The following is a 25,069-nucleotide window of genomic DNA, read 5'->3' as shown; positions in this document are numbered from 1 at the left end:
AAATTTCAATATTTGTTTGTTAAGATCAGTTTCCATTAGCACATGCCATGTACTTGTAGTCAAAATTTAATGTTAGTGCAGTCATGTGTTGCTTAACGGTGGGGATGCAATCTGAGAAATGCATCATTAGGCGGTTTCATCACTGTGTAGACATCATAGAGTGTCCTCACACAAACCTAGATGGTATAGCCTGCTACACACCTAGTCTATATGGTACTAATTTTATGGGACCACCATCGTATGTGCAGACCATCATTGACTGAAACGTCATTATGTGGCACAGGACTGTATTGATTTGGCTTCTCTTAATTTTTAAAATTTAAATTTTTGAATAGGTAATATAGTCACATCATTTGAAAGTCAAAATGATTAGCCTTAAATAATTATATCAATGAAAAGGAAGAATGAAAAGTAATGAATTAAGCCACTGATTTAAAAGATGAAAAATAGCATCAAAGCAAACCAAAAGAAAGCAGAGAGAAAATCTTATTAGAACAATTCCCATAGATGAAACAGAAAAATCGTCAGAGAGCTGGCTCCACTAAAAACCCCAGGCCCAGGGGCCAGCCCGGTGGTACAGTGGTTAAGTTCCCACATTCTGCTTTGGTGGCCCAGGGTTCACCGGTTTGGATCTCAGGTGTGGACCTATGCACCACTTGTCAAGCCATGCTGTGGCAGGTGCCCCATGTATAAAGTAGAGGAAGATTGGCACGGATGTTAGCTCAGGGCCAGTCTTCCTCAGCAAAAAGAAGGATTGGCAGCAGATGTTAGCTCAGGGCTAATCTTCTTCAAGAAAAGAAAAAGCCCAGGCCCAGACAGTGTCAAAGGGAATTCTGTCAAACCATTAAAGAGCAGATTATCAATGCTTTTAAAACTATTCCAGGCGTAGAGAAAGAAGGAAAGCTTCCACACTCATATTATGTATTGATGCCAAAACCAAAATTATCGTACGTCAAAAAATACTGTATCATAGCAAGTGGATTTATTTCAGAAATGCAAGATTGACTTAATATTAGGAAACCTGGTACTGTAAATCATCATATGAATAGAAATAAGAAGAAAAAATTTTTGATGTGACGAAGGAAATCATAGAATCAAAGGACAAATGATAAATTAGAATAAGTCTTTGAAACTTGTATTATTTTAAATTAAGGCTATTTTTTTTAGAGCAATACAAGATTCACAGCAAAATTGAGGAGAAAGTACAGAGATTTCCCATATATCCCCTGCCCCCAAATATGAGTAGCCTCCCCCATTACCAACATCTCCCACCAGAGGGGTGCATTTGTTACAACTAATGAACCTACACTGACACATCGTAATCACGTGAAGTCCATGGTTTACATTTCTATGGGTTTAGACAAATTTACGGTGACCTGTGTCTGCCGTTATATTATCATACACGGTAGTTTCACTGCCCTAAAAATCCTCTGTGCTCTGCCGTTCATCCTCCATATTCTTTTACTTCCAGACTATGAGAAGATTAAATAGTTATGAGGTAGAATTTTTGAAATGAGAAGTTATCTTAAAGAAAGTAATCTTTATGATCATCTCCATATGTATGGAAAAGGCATTTGACAAAAGTTAACATCCATTCTTAATTTTAAAAAAGTAATAAAATAGTAATCAGTAGATACTTCTGTGACATGATCAGATATGTCCAATTCAGCTGTATCATGCTTCATGGGGAAACAGAAGTACGTATTCGAACTGAAATCAGGAACAAGGCAAGGATACACGCTGTCACCAGTAGTAATTAACATTGTACTGGAGGTACTAGCCAAGGCAATTGTACAAATGAAAAAAACTGAAGATAAAGTAATTGGAAAGGAGGTGATAAAACCATCTCTATTTGCAGATGATATGGTTTTATACCTAGAAAACCCAAAGTAATTGACTGAAAAACTTAGTATAAACAATGGGAAAATTCAGCAAGATAAACTTAATATACAGAAACCAATATTTTTCATATGTACAAACAATAGCCAGTTAGAAGATAGAATGGAAGAAAAGACTCCATTTGTAATACCAAGAAAGATAAAATACCTAGAATAAAACTATTAAGAAATGTGCAAGACTTTAACACAAATACTTTAAAACACTTCTGAAGGACAGAAAAGCAGACTTGAAAAAAAGTGGAAAGACACAACATCTTTTTGATACAAAGACTCAACATTATGACCATGTCACTTTTCCCTAGGTGCATTTATAAGTTTAACGTGATTCATGGGGCTGCCCCGGTGGCACAGTGGTTTAGTTTGCATGTTCTGCTTTGGCAGCCGGTTCAGATCTCGGGTGGGGACCTATGCACTGCTTATCAAGCCATGCTGTGGCAGGTGTCCCACATATAAAATAGAGGAAGATGGGCACGGATGTTAGCTCAAGGCTAATCTTCCTCAAGAAACAAAACATGATCCAAATAAAAATATGTACTTTCTTCTGGTACTAGCCAAGTTATGTTTTTTTTTTTTTTTTGGGTGAGGAAGATTGGCCCTGAGCTAACATCTGTTGCCAATCTTCCTCTTTTGGCTTGAGGAAGATTGTCCTGAGCTAACATCTGTGCTAGTCTTCCTCTATTTTGTATGTGGGACGCTGCCACAGTGTGGCTTGATGAACAGTGTGTAGGTCTGTGCTTAGGATCCAAACCCACGAACCCTGGGCCACCAAAGTGGAGTGCTTAAACCTAATTACTATATGCCACCGGGATGGCCCCCAAGTTACTTTTAAAGTTCATATGAAAAAGGAAACAAGCAAGGAAAGCTACATACCTCAGAAGAAAAAAGAACAAGGAAAAAGGACTAGATATATTAGATATTAAAATATATCACTAAACCTCAGTCGTTAGAACTGTGTGGTTTTGGTATAAGTAGAAAGACCAGTGGAACAGAATAGAAATTCCAGAAGTAAAATTAAATATATGTTGAATTTAGTTTACATTAAAGGTGGTATCTCATTATTAGTGGGATAAAGATAGATTTTTAAAAAATATAAATAGTGTTGGTACAATTGGGTAGCCATTTGGAAAAAAGTACAGTTAGATCTATCTCATATGCATCAAGATAAGTGCAAACAAATCAGAGATTTAAGTGTAGAAAATAAAACTATCAAAGCACTAGGTGGCAACATAGGTGAATTCCTTTATTATTTGGAATGGCCTTTCTAGTTATGAATCAAAATTAAGGGGCCAGATTTGGCACGTGGGAGATCCTCCAGGCTGGCTCCTGTGTCCTTGTGACATGCCGCATAGGTTGGTTGTGTGGGTGATTCATTGTCATTAGTGAACATCTGAACATTCATTCATGGTGGAAGGGTAGTTCTTGAACTTCAGCTTGCATAAGAATCACCTAGGAGCTAGTTAAAAATGCAGATTACTGGTTCTCACCTCCAGATATTCTGATTCTGGGGATTAGTAATCTGCATTTTAGACATATACCTCTGGTCAATGAAATCATGTTGGAGAAATGCTTGTGCAGAGCATTAAGCTCCCTGCTGGTGAATAGACTTAAAAACAAGAACCAAATGCTGCTTATCCTGAAATTAAGGATGTCAATGAGGGGTAAATTGAGCTCATCCCATACTACTTCAGGTGGTCAGACACACAAGGTGATTCCATCCTTGAAGCCAGGTCCAAGGTGTTGTGAGATTTTTTTCCCCTTAGATAACCTCCATCCCTCAATCTTAGCAATATTTTCTTTGTTCCAAGATAGCAGGTGAATTTCATTATCTAAAGAAAACAGTCTGATTTGCTTAGAAAACTTACAAATATTTTCTCATTGATTCAATTTATGAATTGAAATTTCTCATAATTTGGAGAAAGGCTTAAAGGGTCTTAATTTTTTTTGGTATGATTTTTTAAAGTAGGTAATATATTCACATGGTTTAAAACCAGAACATATAAGAAGGTATAAGCAAAAAGCTCCTGGATATTTTTGTAGCCTGTCAGTGCCCATTGCCCCCTAACACCTATCTTTTCTGGGTTTCCTTTTTTTTTTTAAAGTTTTCTTTTAGAATTTTTCCTTCTTCTCCCTAAAGCTCCCTGGTACGTAGTTGTGTATATTTTTAGTTGTGGGTCCTTCTAGTTGTGGCATGTGGGACGATGCCTCATCATGGCTTGATGAGTGGTGGTAGGTCCTCGCCCAGGATCTGAACCTGTGAAACCCTGCGCCGCCAAAGCAGAGCGCACAAACCCAACCACTCTGCCACGGGGCTGGCCCCTGGGTTTCTTTGTTTTTATATAAGCAAATACCAATAAAGGTTCATATTTTTCCTCTCTTTTTATACAAAAGATAGCATACAATATACATTTTGTGCCTTGTATTTTTCTTTTAACAATACATTTTGGAGATCTTTCTGTGTTAGTACACAGAGACCATCTTCATTTTTTTTTTTAACAGCTATGTAGATTTCTATTATATGGATATACCGTAATTTATTTAACCAGGCCCCTGTTGATGGACATTTGGGTTATTTCTAGTGAAGGCTCTTGTACATATATTGCTATGTATTCATATAGGATTATCTCTAGGATAGATTTCCCATGGTAAAGTTGTTAAACCAGAAGATATATGTATTTGTAATTTTGATAGATGCTGCCATCTCCACCACTATTGTACCAATGCACAGTCCCACCAGCGATGATTTCTCACAGCCTTGCTGATGCTATGTATCTTCAAACTCTACGAGTTTTGCCATTCTGTTAGATGGTGTAATAGTGCAGTTTTAATATGTATTTCTCTTGTTTTGAGTAAGGTTAAGCATCCATTTATACATTTCATTGTCTGGTCATATCCTTTAAGGCTGGGTCTTATAACAAATCTTTTCTTCGTAAGTAAAACTAGTACAGTGCTCTACTAAGAATTCAGTGAAAGCTTAGTTGAACTAAATCTAGCAGTTTCTTACTTTCTGGCATAACAAAATGTGCCAGGCTCATCTTATACCTATCCTACTGCAGCCCTGAAATCAGCCATTTCTCTGAGGATTCTTGGTTCTTTTTAATGGGGAATAATATTACAGACCAGCGAGCTGGTACTAGGTGTACTTATTGCTTCTGAAATATATTTTCTTCTGGGTACTTTCATTGGATAGAGGTTGGAAATATATATGCATATGTGTATGCATCTGTACACATCTGTATGCGTCTGTACACATATACATACATGCACATACGTTGATGTATACATGTGTATAATATACATACGTATACACATGAAACATACATGCATATACATGTGCATATTTTAGAAATAATAAGTTCACACAGATAGCACTAATTCCCGTCCATTTCCACAGCTTGCTTTCTTACCTTCCATTATTTCATATTTGTATATTCCTTTTTCCTAAGTGAGAACCCTGACTTCTAACAACATCAACATATGTACTATTTTGCTCATTTCTGTCATACAACTGAAATAGTCCAGAATCACTTTACCCATTCAACTACAATAAACTGTAGCTTGTTTTTAAAAATTCTTTACAAAGAAAAACAATTGATGTTTCTTTAAAAATAAGTCATAATTCAAATGAATTTACCTGAATTAGATTTTTTTTTTTTTTTTAAAGATTTTATTATTTCCTTTTCCTCCCCAAAGCCCCCCGGGTACATAGTTGTATATTCTTCGTTGTGGGTTCTTCTAGTTGTGGCATGTGGGATGCTGCCTCAGCGTGGTCTGATGAGCAGTGCCATGTCCGCGCCCAGGATTCGAACCAACGAAACACTGGGCTGCCTGCAGCAGAGCGCGCGAACTTAACCACTTGGCCATGGGGCCAGCCCCTACCTGAATTAGATTTTTATTGTTCCATAAAGGATTCACTGGATCAGCATTCAAAAAATTCACATAAATTTTAGAGCAATTCTTTTTAGAAATTCTACTTAGACCTTTGATGAGGGCAGTATATTAGAGTTTATCTAATTAAAAGTAGGAAATTTGGTAGTTTTACAATAGCAAAAATTTTTTTACTGTTAGTGTACTGATAGTCAACTGGTCTTTTAGAAATAACATAAAAATGTACGTATTACATTGTATTCCATTCTAGATTCAAAGACATTACCTTTGCCTAAAAATAATGATATGTACAATATTCTAAAAGAAAATATGAACACTTAGATTATAATCTAAAACTTTGACTTTTCTTATAAAATCCCCCCACAGGAATAAATGTGAATGCTCATTTTTTTTCTTGTTAAAGCCTCTTGGTTTTTTTTACATTTTATTTTATTGAGGTCATAATAGTTTATAACATTGTGAAATTTCAGTTGTACGTTATTATTTGTCAGTCACCATACATATGTGCCCCTTTACCCCTTATGCCCAACCCCCAACCCCCTTCCCCTCTGGTAACCACTAATCTGTTCTCTTTGTCCATGTGTTTATCTTCCATATATGAGTGAAATCATATGGTGTTTGTCTTTCTCTGTCTGGCTTATTTTGCTTAACATAATACCCTCAAGGTCCATCCATGTTGTTGCAAATGGGACAATTTTGTCTTTTTTAATGGCTGAGTAATATTCCATTGTGTGTGTGTGTGTGTGTGTGTGTGTGTGTGTGTGTGTGTGTGTGTATACCACATCTTCTTTATCCATTCTTCAGTCGATGGGCACTTGGGTTGCTTCCACGTCTTGGCTATTGTGAACAATGCTGCAATGAACATAGGGGTGCATAAGTCTCTTTGAATTGTTGATTTCCAGTTCTTTAGATAAATACCCAGTAGTGGGATAGCTGGGTCATATGGTATTTCTATTTTTAATTTTTTGAGAAATCTCCATACTGTTTTCCATAGTGGCTCACCAGTTTGCATTCCCACCAGCAGTGTATGAGGGTTCTCTTTTCTCCATATCCTTGCCAACATTTGTTATTTTTTTCTTGGTGATTATAGCCATTCTGACAGGTGTAAGGCGATATCTCAACGTCGTTTTGATTTGGATTTCCCTGATGATTAGTATATTGAACATCTTTTCATGTGCCTATTGACCATCCGTATGTCTTCTTTGGAAAACTGCCGGTTCATAGCCTCTGCCCATTTTTTGATCAGGTTGTTTGTTTTCTTGTTGTTGAGTTGTATGGGTTCTTTATACATTTTGGAGATTAACCCCTTGTCAGATATATGATTGGCAAATATCTTCTCCTAGTTGGTGTGTTGTCTTTTCATTTTGTTCCTGGTTTCCTTTGCTTTGCACAAGCTCTTTAGTCTGATGAAGTCCTACTTGTTTAGTTATTCTTTGTTTCCCTTGTCTGAGTAGACATCGTATTTGAAAAGATCCTTCTAAGCCTGATGTGAAAGAGTGTACTGCCTATATTTTCTTCTAGGAGTTGTATGGTTTCAGGTCTTACCTTCAAGTCTTTGATCCATTTTGAGTTAATTTTTGTGTATGGTGAAAGATAATGGTCTACTTTCATTCTTTTGGCTGTCCAGTTTTGCTAACACTGTTTTTTCAAGAGGCTTTCCTTTCTCCATTGCATGTTCTTAACTCCTTTGTTGAAGATTAGCTGTCCATAGGTGTGTGGTTTTATTTCTGGGCTTTCAATTCTGTTCCATTGTTTTGTGTGTCTGTTTTTGCACCGGTACCATGCTGTTTTGATTACTATAGCTTTGTGGTATATTTTGAAGTCAGGGATTGTGATGCCTCCAACTTTGTTCTTTTTTCTCAGGATTGCTTTAGCTATTTGGGGTATTTTGCTGCCCCATGTGAATTTTAGGATTTTTTGTTCTATTTCTGTGAAGAATGTCATTGGGATTCTGATAGGGATTGCATTGAATCTATAGATTGCTTTAGGTAGTATGGACATTTTTAACTATGTTTATTCTTCCAATCCATGAGCAAGGAATATCTTTCCATTTCTTTATGTCGTCATCAATTTCTTTCAATAATGTTTTATAGTTTTCATTGTATAGGTCTTTCACCTCCTTCGTTAAATCTGTGAATGCTTATTCTTACTGTACCATCTATATTAATGTTTCTAGCTTCTAGTAATTGGTCAGTTACAGTTTTCTCATTTTCTTTCAGATACAGGAATAGACCACCATGCTCTTCTAAAACAATTTGATCACCTAAACCACCTAAATCCTGAAAAGTTTGAATCTACAGATTTGGATATGTTAATCAAAGCGGTAAGAATAATTCCAAAAAGTGTTGTCTTTGTTGTGCCTTTGAGGCTTTGCAATTCGACAAGTAAATTCAATGAAGTGGTAATATAACTTTTATATGCTCTCTCGGATATCTTTAAAGGGAGATAGCTCAACACTTATTAGGACAGATAATAGTGTGGGTATACAGGTCTGTAATCCCTTACTCACAATACCAAAATCCAAAACACTGTGAAAACTGAAACCTGGCTTGAATTATAGTAAGGCTATTTATAGTTTTTGTTTAGCCTAGTGTGCGTATTCATAGATTTTGCTAAGGAAGTACTCATCTGTTTGATTACAGACTCTGCAGGGATGTTGTGTAATACGTCATATATGCCATACTCCCTTTCTAAAATATAGAAAATTTGGAAACACATCTGGTCTCAGGGATTTTAGATAAGAGCTTGTAGACCTCTCATGTTGTACTGTGTGGAGTTACCAAACTAGATGTTTTAGCCTGGGTGTTATTAGATTTGGTCAAGTGGTTAGAAACCATTCTAGTTTGCTATGCTGTACAAATTTGATACAGTCCCTTCATTTTTCTTCTTCTTCTTCTTTTCAAAATCAATTCATGTTTTACTTGCTTGTGAGAAACTTCCTAAAGTTGAAGCTAGCTTTTAGCTTTTAGTTTCTTTGAATGCCTACATCCCTGGTAATAATAATGACTAAAGTAAAATAGTAGAATTTTAAAAAGGAGTCCAGTATGTTTTGGCCTTCCTATACTGCCTCTGTTAGAGAGTATGCTATATGCCAGAAAGACTTTATTTATGTTTTTCAAACACATCTTTTTATTTGATTTAAATATTGCATTATAGGCTACAAGTGATCTGGAACACTATGATAAAACTCGACATGAAGAATTTAAAAAATATGAAATGATGAAGGAACATGAAAGGAGAGAATATTTAAAAACACTGAATGAAGAAAAGAGAAAAGAAGAAGAATCTAAATTTGAAGAAATGAAGAAAAAGCATGAAAATCATCCCAAAGTTAATCATCCAGTAAGGATTAAGACTTTATGAAACCATAGTTAGGTGAAGATACTTCTTTGTATCAGATAGTAGAATTTTATCATAAATTACTAGTACTTACATCTTGATTCTTAATTCTGTGAAATTTCTCAAATTTATATTTTATTTTTGGAATATACGCTTTAGATTATATTTTGTTTTGAGTGTTTTTTAAAAATTGATTCACAGGGAAGCAAAGATCAACTAAAAGAGGTATGGGAAGAGACTGATGGATTGGATCCTAATGACTTTGACCCCAAGACATTTTTCAAACTACATGGTAACAGATTTGATACAAATATTAATATTTATTATCTGCTGTTTGAGAAATTATGGTTGCTTTACTCTTAATTGATTTCTGCCAGGGTCTGCTGTTGAGTCCTGTTGATAGCAAATGTTTAGAGTTTTTCTCTAGTAATGTAATAGTCTTTATTGTTGGTCTGCAGTATAAAATATTTTAGATCAGTAGCTGTGTCTGCTTTTACTTTTGGTTCATTATGTGACTTAATGCAAGGTTCTCTGTAAACTGATGATATCTCTGTGACTAGCTAGGTTATATCTAACAGGCTTTATGCTATGATGTTAAAATTTGCTTTTATTCTTATAGTGTATTGTTTTATTTTATATTTTTGGAAAAAAATTGGTTAAGATATATTTTCTTAACCAACTGTAATGAATTATAAATAAGTAGTGAATTGTTATCAGTTGGACTGATCTGAGGCTTCAGAAAAAGAAGAAACCTTTTTCTGTAGGATATTGATGCTTTGTGTCAGTGCTACGTTTGCAAGCTGTTTGTCAATAGTTGTATTTTTATTATTTATTTTCTAAGGCATTAAAATCAATTTTTGCATTTGTAACTTTTAAACTTTAGATGTCAATAGTGATGGCTTCCTAGATGAACAAGAATTAGAAGCCTTATTTACTAAAGAGGTATGTGAGTTCATTAAGTATTCAGTGTTTTTGTTCTCTTTTTCCTTCTATTATCTTCCTTTATGTTGGTTTTAAAATTTTCTTTTTAGTTGGAGAAAGTATATGACCCAAAAAATGAAGAGGATGATATGGTAGAAATGGAGGAAGAAAGGCTTAGAATGAGAGAACATGTAATGAATGAGGTATGTTTTAAAAGTTTAACAATATATGTTAACCTCTATAGATTCTTCAAGTTCTTTCAATGAATCTTACCATAGGATGGAAAATAAATATACAGAATAGGCATCTAATTAGATTTTGCATTTTTGATCCAGAATATTCAGTAGATTCCCTTAGTGTTGATAAAATAATTTATAACTACTTTAAAATATTTTAAGAGATTAAGATGCTGCTCCTATCAGCTATAAAAATTCTTTTAGAAGTAAAAAATAATGCGGTCCAATATTTGATATTTTAGCTTTTTTCCGAGAAAATCCAAAAAACCCAATACCTTAATGATACTGAACCTGAAGTGAGTTCGCTCACCTGTTGCGCAGCAAGCCAATCTCTGACACCGGGTGTGGTGGAAGAAAGTACGAATTTTATTTTTGCACAGCGCTGAGCAAGGAGAGAGGGCAGCTAACGCTGAAATCCCAAACTCCCCAAAAAGCTAAAAGGAAAGATTTTTATTTGGGGTTTTAGGTAGGGGAGGGGGAGCATATGGCCTTGGTGGTTGGAGCTTTCCCACCAGCCTGTCTTTGGCCTTGAGACACTTGCAGAGAGGAGGGAGCCCATGACCTTGCTGGTCAGCAGCTTCCCCACCAGCCTGTATCTCTTTGTGGGGAGGAGATAATCCAGGTGCTTGTCCTTGGTGATGTCTGTCTCCATGGAGGATAGTGGATTTTGGAGGCAGGAAGCCAGAGAGTAAGCAGGGAATGAGTGTTTTGGTTTTAACCCCATATATGCTGGGTTTAATGTGGGGAAACTGATATCAGGGTCGGTATCATTAATGGTTTATAACAATAAATATCTATTTCTTGTTCACATTACTAAGGTTAAAACTGATATAGACATTATCGGCAGAGTGACTAAAGCCCATTGTTTTGCTGTGGTGATTTTCACCTATTTGAGCTGTTAATGATGAATTGGGATCTTTGTTGACTGCTGGCATCCTATGCATCAAATAAATTTCTTTGGCCATTATAGAGTTCACCTTTGTCACTGAATTTACCATAGTGTATAAGAGCCATTGAAGAGAATTTGGAGAGATTGTCAACCTTAGTTTTGATTTAGTTAGTTGTTTGTTTTTAAGAAAAGATATTGACAGCATTTTAACTTGAACTCTGACTCTTGGCTAAAACAGTCCTCTTTCTGGAAAGGTTTTTTTCCTAGCCCAAACCCTTGGCTTCCAGAGGAAGTATACGTGGTGTAGTGAGGGAGGAAGACAGTACTGGCCTGACTAGTCAGATCAGCAGACTCAAACTTGGTGAATTTTGGGGGTATCAGGTGTATAGATATCTCATTGTATTTTCAAATTTGAATTATATAGAAGAGAAAGATACCTATTTTCTGATTCTAATGTAATTGAGTACTCCATTCATGGTTTTTTCCCCTCGGTTTCTGTGGATGTTAGGCTACTCCTAATTGCTGTATGTTTATTTAGTAGCGTGTAGTAGAAGGCAGTTTCTAGAGTCTAAATAATATGCGAAAGGGTTATTTTATTTATACATTTCCCTTTAATCAGGTTGATGCTAACAAAGACCGACTGGTGACTCTGGAAGAGTTTTTGAAAGCTACGGAAAAAAAGGAATTCTTGGAGCCAGATGGCTGGGAGGTAATAGAACCTACTTCAAATGGCATGTGTGGTTCAAGAAATTCTACGTCAGTCTATTCTACTTTTAACTTTTATTCCCCATTATGTTTGCATGTGTAGTCTTACTGTCTTGGCTTTTCATATAAAATGTCACTATAAAGTAATGAACTTAATTTCTTGGAAAGCTTGTGGCAATTGATCTCTCATTTGTCATCATATTGCATCTAATTAGAAGTCTTCTTAAAATTCTACTCTTTTAAGTGTAAAGTAATGTTCACTCTTGAAAATTAGACATATAGATACATTTAAAGAATAAACTAGAAGTTACCTATAATCCTGCCATCCAGTGGCAGACACTTAATTATGCATTGTATTAGGCCAATTTGGAAATAGTATGCAGTTTGTATATTTAGTATATACATATATAGCATACAGTGTATAAACAATATACTGTCCCATTTTTAATTTATATATACACATAAATTCATATCTATTTGTTTTTTAAAATGGCTTCATACTGTATACATGATTTTGTATGTTTGTGAAATTGTTTTTTTTTTTTAATTCTATTTTTTTTTTTGGAGGAAGATTAACTAACATCTGCTGCCAATCCTCCTCTTTTTGCTGAGGAAGACTGGCCCTGAGCTAACATCTGTGCCCATCTTCCTCTATTTTATATGTGAGACGCCTACCACAACATGGCTTGACAAGTGGCGTGTAGGTCTGCACCCGGTCTCTGAACTGGTGAATCCTGGGCCGCTGAAGTGGAATGTGTGAACTTAACCACTACGCCACCGGGCTGACCCCTGAAACTGTTTTTTTAATTTAACAGTATTTTGTGAACATTTGCTAATGCCGGTCCTCAAAAACATGATTTAAAAAATGACTACTTAGCATGCAGTTGTGTGGTTGTAACATAATTTATATAATCATTCTTCCAGATTCAGACATTTTGAGTCAATTCCAATTTTTTTTTTTACTGTAGTAAATAACACTATGATGATTATCCGTTTGTTCATACATTTTTGGGCATGCGTGATGACTTCCCTGGGATTAATTCCCAGAAATAGAACCATTCTCAAGGTTTATGAACATTTTTTTAGTTTTAAAATATATCTTGTCAAATTGCTCCAGAAAGGTATACCAATTTATGCCATAGCTTACTGTATGTTAATGAGTGCATACACATCTTTAAAAGAGTGGTTGAGAGTGGGCGGAGCAAAATGGCGGGGTGAGCTGACCCGGGATTCTCTCCCCTCCAAAATACAACAAAAGATTGGAAGAACTGAATTTCAGAGAATAAACATAATGCCAGCTCGTTAGAGACCTACAATACCAAGAAGGCAGAGATCATAAATCCTACTTACAGCCTCGGAGGCGCTGGAACGGTAGGAGAACATCGCTCCCTCCCCTAGAGTCTGCGATCGCTGCAGCGTGGGTCAGGAAGGAGCGGGGGAGGGGCCGCACGACCGGGGGATCATCCAGAACTCCTGCCGCTGATTCAGTGGAGACCCGCTGACGGGAGGGAAAGCTTCTGTCTGCGGGGACCCTATAAATCAAGGGCCCTGGGAGACCAGAGAACAGAACTGATCTGAACCCAGACCGGTGCGTGTGAGTAACAGCCCCTCCCCCCCAGCAAAGCCAGTGGGCGCAGCCATCTTGCCCCAAGGCGGAGAGCTAACATGCCGCTCTCGACCCCCATCTAGTGGCGACAGGCTGTAACTGCAACTGAATTCTACCACCATGAGAAAAAACTGCTCCTCTACCATCCAGCAATTTATAAAAGCCCCAGACCAGAAGGAAAACAATAAAAACACAGAATTAAGTCCTGAGGACTTGGAATTAGGTAAACTAAGTGATAATGAATTCAGAGCAGCTATAATAAAAAAACTCAATGAGGTAGAGATAAAGATAGAGAAACAAGCTGAGTTCTGGAGTTACTTCACAAAAGAGATTGAAATCATAAAGAAGAAGCAAACAGAATTACTTGAGATGAAAAACACAATGGACCAGATAAAACAGAATACGGATTCCCTGAATGCCCGTGTAGACAACATAGAGGAGCAAATCAGCATAATCGAGGACAGACAGGCTGAATGGCGCCAGACAGAGGAAGAAAGAGAACTAAGAATTAAAAAAAAAGAGGAAAATCTCCGAGAGATAATGGATTCAATGAGGAGTAAGAACATAAGGATCATAGGAATTCCCGAGAATATGGAAAAGGAAAATGGAGCAGAAAGTGTGCTTAACGAAATTATTGAAGAGAACTTCCCAAATCTAGGGATCGACGGAGAAATGTGTGTAGAGGAGGGTTTTAGATCTCCTAGATTTGTCAATGTAAAAAGACCCACCGCAAGGCACATAATAGTAAAGTTGGCAAATAGGAATGATAAGGAAAGAATACTCAGGGAAGTAAGAAAAAAAAGAGAATAACCTATAAAGGAGCCCCATCAGACTGTCAGAGGATTTCTCTACAGAAACCCTACAAGCTAGGAGAGAATGGAGTGATATATTCAAAGCTTTAAAGGATAAAAACCTTCAGCCAAGAATACTCTATCCAGCAAGAATTTCCTTCAGATATGAGGGAGAAATTAAATCTTTCCCAGACAAACAAAAGTTAAGGGAATTTGTAACTAAAAGCCCTCCATTACAAGAAATCCTCAAGAAGGCTCTCATACCTGAAAAAAGAAAAAAGGGAGAAAGGGGACACAAGCCACAGACTAGGGAGACCGATGGATAGAACCAGAACAGGATAGCAAATATTCAACTATAGCATTAGGGTAAAGGTAAGGAAACTACCAAAACAAGGACAATCTTAGCACTCTAACTACAAATTAATAAGACGAGTTGGAATAAAAAATGAAAATAATTATTTAGGAGGGGAAGAGCAAAGGGTCTAAATCAGTATTGGTCGAGTAAGTAAGAGACCACCAGAGAATAGACTATATTATACACAAGATTCTAAATACAAACTTCAAGGTAGACACTAAAATAAAGTACAGAACAGAGTCACAAATCATAGATAAGGAAAAATCTAAGAAACCCAGCATAAGAAATTGCAGTATTAAATGGGTAGTCTAAAGCACACAGGAAAAGAAACACAGGAAAACAAGATAATGAGCGACAGATTGACAGCATTAAGTCCACATGCATCAGTAATCACTCTCAATGTGAACGGATTGAACTCTCCAATAAAAAGACACAGAGTGGCAAAATGGATTAAAGAACAAGATCCAACAATTTTTTGCCTCCAGGAAACACACCTCAGCCCCAAGGACAAACACAGACTCAGGGTGAAGGGGTGGAGGACAATACTTCAAGCAAATAGCAAGGAAAAAAAGGCAGGTGTTGCAATTCTCATATCAGACCAAGTGGATTTCAAAATAAGACAGGTAAAGAGAGACACAGAGGGACAATATATAATGATCAAAGGGACACTTCATCAAGAAGAAATAACGCTTATAAATATCTATGCATCCAACACAGGAGCACCAAGATTCATAAAGCAACTATTAACAGACCTAAAGGAAGATGTTAAAAACAACACAATAATAGTAGGGGACCTCAACACCCCACTCACATCAATGGACAGATCATCCAGACAGAAAATCAACAAGGAAATAGTGGAGCTGAATGAAAAACTAAAACAATTGGACTTAATAGACATATATAGATCACTCCACCCTGAAGGAGCTGAATACACATTCTTCTCAAGTGCACATGGAACATTCTCTAGGATAGACCATATGTTGGGAAACAAGGCAAGCCTCTACAAATTTAAAAAAATTGAAATAATAACAAGCATCTTCTCAGATCATAGTGCTATAAGGCTAGAAATTAATTACAAGAAAAAAGCTGAGAAAGGCACAAAGATGTGGAGACTAAACAACACACTACTGAACAAGCAATGGATCATTGAAGAAATTAAAGAAGAAATCAAAAAATACCTGGAAACAAATGAAAATGATAGCATGCCATACCAACTCATATGGGATACAGCAAAAGCTGTATTAAGAGGAAAATTCATCGCAATACAGGCACATCTTAACAAACAAGAAAAATCCCAAATAAGCAACCTTAAAGTACACCTAACTGAACTAGAGAAAAAAGAACAAATGAAGCCCAAAGTCAGCAGAAGGAGAGAAATAATAAAAATCAGAGCAGAAATAAATACTATTGAAATGAAAAAGGCAGTAGAAAGGATCAATGAGGTTTTTTGAGAAGATAAATAAAATTGACAAACCACTAGCCAGACTTACAAGGAAAAAAAGGGAGAAAGCTCAAATAAACAAAATCAGAAATGAACAAGGAGAAATAACAACAGACTCTGCAGAAATACAACAGATTATAAGAGAATACTACAAAAAACTATATGCCAACAGAATGGATAACCTAGAGGAAATGGATAAATTCTTGGACTCCTACAATCTCCCAAAGCTCACTCAAGAAGAGGCAGACAATTTGAACAGACCAATCACAAGGAAAGAGATTGAAACAGCAATCAAAAACATCCCAAAGAATAAAACCCCAGGACCAGATGGCTTTCCTGGGGAATTCTACCAAACTTTCAGAGAGGATTTAATACCTATCCTTTTCAAGCTATTCCAAAAAATTAGGGAAGATGGAACACTTCCTAACACATTCTATGAGGCCAACATCATGCTGATACCAAAACCTGACAAGGACACCACGAAAAAAGAGAACTACAGGCCAATATCACTGATGAACATAGATGCAAAAATTCTAAACAAAATTTTGGCAACCAGAATTCAGCAATTCATCAAAAGAATCATACATCAGGATCAGGTGGGATTCATACCAGGGACACAGGGATGGTTCAACATCCGCAAATCAATCAACGTGATACCCCACATCAACAAACTGAGGAATAAAAACCACATGACCATCTCAATAGATGCAGAGAAGGCATTTGACAAGATCCAACAGCCATTTATGATAAAAACTCTGAACAAAATGGGCATAGAAGGAAACTACCTCAACATAATAAAGGCCATATACGACAAACCCATAGCCAACATCATACTCAATGGGCAAAAACTGAACCCCATCCCCCTGAAAACAAGAACGAGACAAGGATGCCCTCTATCACCACTCTTATTTAACATAGTACTGGAGGTCCTGGCCAGACCAATCAGGCAAGAAAAAGGAATAAAAGGAATCCAAATAGGGAGGGAAGAAGTGAAACTCTCACTGTTTGCAGACGACATGATCTTATATATAGAAAACCCCAAAGAATCCATTGGAAAACTGTTAGAAGTAATCAACAACTACAGCAAAGTTGCAGGGTATAAAATCAATTTGCATAAATCAGTAGCATTTCTATACTCCAGTAATGAACCAACAGAAAAAGAACTCAAGAATATAATACCATTCACAATTGCAACAAAAAGAATAAAATACCTTGGGGTAAATTTAACTAAGGAAGTGAAGGACCTATATAATGAAAATTACAAGGCCTTTCTGAGAGAATTGGATGACGACATAAGGAGATGGAAAGACATTCCATGTACATGGATTGGAAGAATAAACATAGTTAAAATGTCCATTCTACCTAAAGCAATCTACAGATTCAACGCCATCCCAATCAGAATCCCAATGACATTCTTTACAGAATTAGAACAAAGAATCCTAAAATTCATATGGGGCAACAAAAGACCCTGAATTGCTAAAGCAATCCTGAGAAAAAAACAAAACAGGAGGCATCACAATCCCTGACTTCAAAACATGCTACAAAGCTACAGTAATCAAAACAGCATGGTACTGGTACAAAAACAGGTGCACAGATCAATGGAACAGAATTGAAAGCCCAGAAATAAAACCACACATCTATGGACAGCTTATCTTTGACAAAGGAGCTGAGGGCATACAATGGAGAAAAGAAAGTCTTTTCAACAAATGGTGCTGGGAAAACTGGAAAGCCACATGTAAAAGAATGAAAATTGACCATTCTTTTTCACCACTCACCAAAATAAACTCAAAATGGATTAAAGACCTAAAGGTGAGACCTGAAACCATAAGGCTTCTGGAAGAAAACGTAGGCAGTACACTCTTTGACATCAGTATTAAAAGGATCTTTTCGGGCACCATGCCTTCTCAGAGAAGGGAAACAATAGAAAGAATAAACAAATGGGACTTCATCGGATTAAAGAGCTTCTTCAAGGCAAATGAAAACAGGATTGAAACAAAAAAACAACCCACTAACTGGGAAAAAATATTTGCAAGTCATATATCTGACAAAGGCTTAATATCCTTAATATATAAAGAACTCTCGCAGCTCAACCACAAAACATCAAACAACCCAATCAAAAAATGGGCTGGAGACACGAACAGACATTTCTCCAAAGAAGATATACTGATGGCCAATAGGCACATGAAAAGATGCTCATCATCACTGATCATCAGGGAAATGCAAATCAAAACTACACTAAGATATCACCTTACACCCATTAGAATGACAAAAATATCTAAAACTAATAGCAACAAATGTTGGAGAGGTTGCGGAGAAAAAGGAACCCTCATACACTGCTGGTGGGAATGCAAACTGGTGCAGCCACTATGGAAAACAGTATGGAGATTCCTCAAAAAACTAAAAATAGAACTACCATACGATCCAGCCATCACACTACTGGGTATTTATCCAAAGAGCCTGAAGCAATCCCAAAAGTCCTGTGCACCCCAATGTTTTTTGCAGCACTGTTTACAATAGCCAAGACGTGGAAGCAACCTACGTGCCCATCAACAGACGAATGGATAAAGAAGATGTGGTACATATATACAATGGAATACTACTCAGCTGCAAAACAGAACAAAATCATTCCATTTGCAATAACATGGATGGACCTTGAGAGAATTATGTTAAGTGAAATAAGCCAGCGAGAGAAAGATAATCTGCGTATGACTCCACTCATATGAGGAATTTAAAACTATGGACCAAGAACAGTTTAGTGGATACCAGGGGAAAGGTGGGTTGGGGGGGTGGGCACAAAGGGTGAAGTGGTGCACCTACAACATGACTGACAAACATTAATGTACAATTGAAATTTCACAAGATTGTAACCTATCAATAACCCAATACAAAAAAAAAAGAGTGGCAAAAAAAAAAAAAAAGAGTGGTTGAGAGGTACCAACCAAACTAGATTGAAGAAAGAACATTGTCTTTTTCTGTATGAGATATAAAATGAAAAGATTACCATTTTAATTAGATTTTTAATTGTCCAGAAAATAGTTTGAGATAGGGTGACCAACTGTCCTGGTTTAGCCAGGACTGAGGAGTTTCCTGGGGTGTGGAACTTTTCAGTGCTAAAATCAGGACAGTTCTGGGCAAATGGGACAGTTGGTCATCTTGGTTTGAAATTAAAGAAATCAGCTTCTTTTTGTTATAAGCTTTTGTCTAACATTTGAAATATTTCTGGACTCTGACGAAGAAGAACCACGCTAAGATTATTTGAACATGCACTTCCTTTAGTGCTTTGGGTGAACTGGATCAATAGATAATTATATACTTTCTTCATTTTGACATAATTTCAGATTTACAAAAGAGTTGCCAGAATAGACAAGGAATTCTTGAATACCCTTCACCTAGATTTCCCATTTTACTACATTTACTTTATCTCTCTTTTTCTCTCTTTCTCTATGTTTGATCTCTGTGTGTGTGTGTATGTATATGTAGCATGTATAGTTATTTTTGAGAGTAAGTTGCACATGATGCTGCTTTAATCTTAAATACTCGAGCGTGTATTTCTTGCAAACAAGGATTATGTTACATAATCATGGTGAAATTGTCAGTGCTAACACCTACAATACTCTTTTCTAATCTGTAGACTTTATTGCAATTTTTGTCAATTTCCCCAATATTGTCCTTTATAGCAAAAGAAAATCCAAGATGTTGCCTTGAGTTTAGTTGTAATGTCTTTCTAGTCTCCTTTCATCTGAAACAGTTCCTGTCCTTATATCTTAGGGCATTGCTATTTCTAAACAGTACAGACCAGTTATTTTGTAGAAGGCCCCTCAGTCTGAGTTTGTCTGCTATTCCCTCATGATTCCTACTTTTGGTTCAAATACCACCAAAGTGATGCTAAGTGCATCGTATCAGGAGGTAGATGCTGCTAATTATTTCCGTGACTGGCAGTGTTAACTTTGTTTGGTTATGGTAGTGTCTATGGGGTTTGCCCACCATAAAATTACCATCTTACCTTTTGTAATTTAAAAAGTATCTTATCTAACCCACGGACTGCCAGAATCAGAAGTCCTCTCTTTTTTTAAAAAAAATTCATACAATATCATATCTAAAGTATTTCCAAATACTATTTGTAAGCATTATTTTAATAGCTATGGGAATGCTTGACTGTTTCCTCAGAGTTAGACATTTAGGTTATCTCCGGTCTTTTAGTATTATTTAAAAAAGACATTGCTGCTCTAAACACGTTTTTATATAAAGCTTTTTATGTGTTGAGGGATATTTTAGAGGATATTCTCAATGTAGCAATGTCCACAACCAAGGGAATGTTTTTAAGACTGTTGAGATACTTTGTAAAGTGCTGTTCAAAAGAATTGTACCAATTTACATTTCTACCAATAAAAAATGAGAGTGCTCTGTTTTTAAAAAAAAAGGTGTTTTGGGGGATCTGCTTTGAGACTCATTATCTACTAGTTTTAGCATCCACAGATGAATCTGACCAGAATCAGTTGTGACTATGACTGTTGACAAATGGTGATTTTCTAATCGTCTTGCTTCTGCATTTCCTAGTTGCCTTTCTACTGGAAGGAAAAGCTGTCCCTTCCCCCTCCTCTATTTATATCAGTGTAGACTCATGGCCTCTTGTTTTATTCAATAATCCTGAATCCTTACTATGATTACTTCTTTTGATGCTCAAATTGTTCCAGATTTGGCTAGTGGGAGTTTCCTCAAACTGGCTTTGTGTCCTTCTAGCACGTCCCTATCATTCTTTGAGGACTTCCTTACTTTTTAGCATAGCAAGATGTTCAAGGCTGATCTGGTTCTTTCTCTGTCTCACCTCTGGAATCAGCCATTTTTCTGTGGAGCACTGGAGATTGATCTTACAGACCAGGATCTGGGCACTGGTTGTGCTCCTGGCTACTGGAGCATCATTGCTTCTAGGCCCTGTCAGCACAGTTGGGGAATTAAAAAAATACATATATGTATTTATTTATATTATCTGTGTCTATGTACATATATACACACATACACATATATAGACACACCTACACATATTTATATTCATTTTTATATATTTGCCTCAATGTGTATTAAAACTCATGAGTTCATGAGTTCACACTATCTCCTTAAATTTCAATCAAGCACCTCCAATTCCAACACAACCTTCTATCTTTTCCTCTTTCCATATTTCATATGAAACTGGTTCCCATTTTCCACATTAATGTTCCACTTATTTGCTCAATCCTAGGATGGACAAAGTGTTTCAGCATTGCTAATCCATGCCTCTGCAAAACAAGATTTTAATATTTGTTTAGATTCTGTTGTTGTTTTTAACCTGAGGGCATATTGTCCAACTACTGCGATCAAAAGTTTCTTGGGTTAGTTCTTTTTTTTTCCCTCCCTCCTTCTGTGGGTTGTTTTATTCACTTAAAATAAAAGTATTATTTATTTGCTTCTGTTTGTATTCAATTTGAGGAGTTTTCCTGTCCTTGTGGATTTCATTTATTTTCTTTTTTTTGAGTATGTGAAAGATTGACATGTTTCCAAAAGTCAAATCTATACAAAAAAGGTCTATTCAGAGGAGTGTGATTTTCTTTCCCACGTTCTCTTTGTCCTTTTCCACCCAGGTTATTCCCTTGTTCTATCGATAACCAATCTCATCAGTCTCTGGGTTTTCCTTTCTCTTTTCCCTTTTGCTCAAATGAGTACATAAATATATATTTTCTTATTTCCTCTTCTTCTTACCCAAAACGTGTAATAGTATAAATACTCTTTTGTGGTTTGCTAATCATAGAATTTTAAAGCTGAAAGTGACCTTATTGTTGTATTTCTAAGATTATTCTTTCCTCACTTTTTTCTTGTAGACCTTGGATCAGCAACAGTTCTTCACAGAGGAAGAACTTAAAGCGTATGAAAATCTTATCTCCTTACAAGAAAATGAACTTAAGAAAAAGGCAGATGAACTTCAGAAACAAAAAGAAGAGCTACAACGTCAGCATGACCAACTTGAAGCTCAGAAGCTGGAATATCATCAGGTGGTATTTTGTAAAAGGGTTGTGGCATGGAAAGGATTTTAGGTGCCTTGCTAAAAGCCTGTGTTTTTGTAATATAATATTTCAATGTACTATTTGCTATGGTATTTAAATTTTAATTTTTTTAAACTGTGTCGTTCAATATTAATCTAATAACTAATTTAAGAGTTTGAGTATCTCATTTTGGAAAACAATTTTCAGTTAGTTTGTTGTGCTTTGTCGAAGAGGTCACACATATCAGAGAAAAATCAAATAATACTTTCTTTTTTTTTTTTAAGATTGGCACATGGGCTAACAACTGTTGCCAATCTTTTTTTTTTTTCTGCTTTATTTCCCAAACCACCCTGGTACATAGTTGTATATCTTAGTTGCAGGTCCTTCCGGTTGTGGGATGTGGGATGCCGCCTCAACGTGGCCTGACGAGCGGCGCCATGTCCGCGCCCAGGATCCGAACCCTGGGCCGTCGCAGCGGAGCGCACAAAGTTAACCACTCGGCCACGGAGCCAGCCCCTACTTTCTTTTAAGGCATTCTTTTTCCATTTCCTAGGCTGTACAGCAGATGGAACAAAAAAAATTACAACAAGAAATTCCTCCCTCAGGGCCTGGCGGAGAATTGAAGTTCCAGCCACGTATGTAATTTTGTTTGTTTAAGGAAATAAAAATGGAATAAATAGAAATCCATGTTTATTACAAATATAATTTCAAATCATTGACACCTCTATACTATTTCCTATATATTTGTGGAAATAGAGTAACTTGTATTAGAGAAAAATGAAAGGGCCTATAAAATTCTTACACATCAGCACATTTCAAAGCTTTATAATTTGATAGGCATATTTATGGTGAAACGATTGATTTCAACATTCATAATTCTTTCTAATCAATTATTGATATTATCAGAGAACATTTAAAAAAATTGTAATCTATGATTAGCTAAGCATATTTTAAAAAATGAATACTTAATATATCTATATATAAAAGAAGATTCAGGATAAAGGAAGATACCTTTAGAGTGAGAGCATATTATTTTTTTTTAACAGACGTTTAAAGACCGAAGTCCCCCAGAACTTGGAAGAAAGCTATTAAATCAACATCTGTTTCTTCTTTTTACCTCCCTTCCTTTTTCTCTGCTCAATAAATATTTTAAAGCATATATGGAATAAAGGAAGATACTTTTCAAATGAGAACACATTTTTTTGGACCCAGATATTTAAGGATTGAAGTCTACCAGAGTCAGGAAGAAAACAAACTCATTATCTGCTCTCACTTTCATATCTCCCTTCTTTCTTCTTTGTTCTCCTTTAATGATTTAAGTGGCCTTATGCCATAGTTTAATGAAACTATCAGTAACTATTTAAGTGAGAAAGCTCTATTACTTTTAAAATAAATTGCACTTACTTACTCACAAAGACAGATACTCTTTTATGGGGGCTTATCATCCCCTCTCTCAATAAAAGGCTCTTTGATACTAATAATTCCTCTCCTGAGAAGACCACAGTGTTCCCCAGTGCCTCTTGGTAACTGTTTCCTACTTTCAGCAACCTTATCTGCTAGAAATTCTTCTAGTGAATTGCTTTTGCTACCACTTCAGGTCATTTGTCATTCGTATTTTTGCTTTATACTCTATCAGTTAAGATCAGGTTCTGCTACATATAACAGAAAAACCAAAGATAAGAGTGGTTTAAACTAAATAAGAGTTTTTGCCTCTTACATAAAAGAAATCTAGAAGAAGGTGTTATCCAGGTTCCCATCGTTCTGTTCCGCTATCCTCAGCACGTAGTTTTTAACCTCAAGTTACCTCATTCTCGCTGTCCAAGATTGCTTCTGGCGGCAGTGGGGGAGGACGAGAAGAGGAACTTTCCCCAGTTGAATCATCTTCCTTTAGGCAGTTTTCTGAGAGAACCACACAGTGTGTGAACTTACATCTCATTGGCCAGAACTGAGTCACATGGCCATCTAGCTGCTAGGGAAGCTGAGAAATCCATGTGGCAATGCACCCGGCTAAAAGTTAGGATTCTTTAACTAAGGAAGAAGGAAACAGGGGGTATTTGGTAGGCAACTTTCAATTTTAACCCATACAGCCTTGTTGGCTACCTAAATATCTGTGTACACTCTTCTGAAACCAAAAACACTCAGTTCCCTCACCCTAAGAGGAAACCACCAAAATCCAATCTATTTTTGCGTATAGCTCAAAGACCATGATATCTGAGTATAGCACCCTTCATCAGGTTAGGATGTGGCTGCTTCTGCTCTGGCCATCCACAAACTCAAAAACAAGGTGTATGCCCCACCAGCATCACATGTGTGATGGTGGGATAGGTGCAAGATAAACTGCAATCAAGTCGACCTTTTAGAAAGGGGGAAAATGAGAAACGTAGCAGTCACTGATCCATAACAATGAAAAAAATACTGCTTGGCAAAAATAGCAAGGTCTCTCTGCTCTGTCCATAAATAAATTCCTTGGTTTTTCCATCAGGCAACCCCTGATTCACCTTTCTTGGAGGAGCTCCCTTGTCTAATGTGCTTGGGGGCCATTGGTGTTGCCCTCTGGGAAGTTTTATTGTCCATTAATTTTCAAGCATGCATCTGAGTGGGCGCTGGAAGGTGTGCCCTTCTTGGAGGCTGGACAGCCTTAGCACCTCACTCCTGTCATTGTGGCTGTGGGGCCTCAGGGATTGTTTTAGATAGCTACAGCCTGTTGCAGGCCAGGTTTAGGGTTTTTATTTTTTGTTTTGTTTTGGCAAAACAGTTTTCTAAAAAGTTAGTAAGTTTCTGGTCTGTTTTCTTCAATTATTACCATGAATCACCACAGTTAAAGAACTTGTCAAGACGTGGTTTTAACAAAGAACCTCATCGTGTACTTGCTGGCCTCTGTGTTCACTCTCACCTGGGGTCTTAAATGAACGCTACCTACTTGGGACCATTTTAAACTATAGGCTTGGATGGCGGGAGAATGATCTTAATCTGATCTTTTTCCTTAGGA

General features: G+C 36.6%; 1 protein-coding gene across 4 annotated transcripts in view; it reads left to right on the top strand.

The window, feature by feature from the left end:
- The window catches only part of NUCB2 (nucleobindin 2), a 41,882-nt gene extending 18,615 nt beyond the window's left edge, over window positions 1-23,267 (top strand). For 3 of the 4 annotated variants that reach the window (XM_046686050.1, XM_046686051.1, XM_046686048.1), the window contains 9 exons: window positions 8,003-8,106; window positions 8,940-9,125; window positions 9,324-9,414; window positions 10,006-10,064; window positions 10,154-10,246; window positions 11,788-11,877; window positions 21,919-22,089; window positions 22,634-22,715; window positions 23,127-23,267. In XM_046686050.1, the coding sequence (XP_046542006.1) occupies window positions 8,003-8,106; window positions 8,940-9,125; window positions 9,324-9,414; window positions 10,006-10,064; window positions 10,154-10,246; window positions 11,788-11,877; window positions 21,919-22,089; window positions 22,634-22,715; window positions 23,127-23,134 (884 nt within the window). In that variant the 3' untranslated portion in view covers window positions 23,135-23,267. Of the gene's footprint in view, window positions 1-8,002; window positions 8,107-8,939; window positions 9,126-9,323; window positions 9,415-10,005; window positions 10,065-10,153; window positions 10,247-11,787; window positions 11,878-21,918; window positions 22,090-22,633; window positions 22,724-23,126 lie in introns of those variants that run through there. The other variant, XM_046686049.1, reaches the window with a different exon arrangement.
- Window positions 23,268-25,069: the final 1,802 nt, after the last annotated feature.

Source organism: Equus quagga, chromosome 14, assembly GCF_021613505.1.
Source record: "Equus quagga isolate Etosha38 chromosome 14, UCLA_HA_Equagga_1.0, whole genome shotgun sequence".
In the NCBI taxonomy this organism is placed as follows: Eukaryota; Metazoa; Chordata; class Mammalia; order Perissodactyla; family Equidae; genus Equus; species Equus quagga.
Note: the sequence above shows the minus strand (reverse complement) of the source record. Positions and strands in the feature narration are given on the sequence as shown.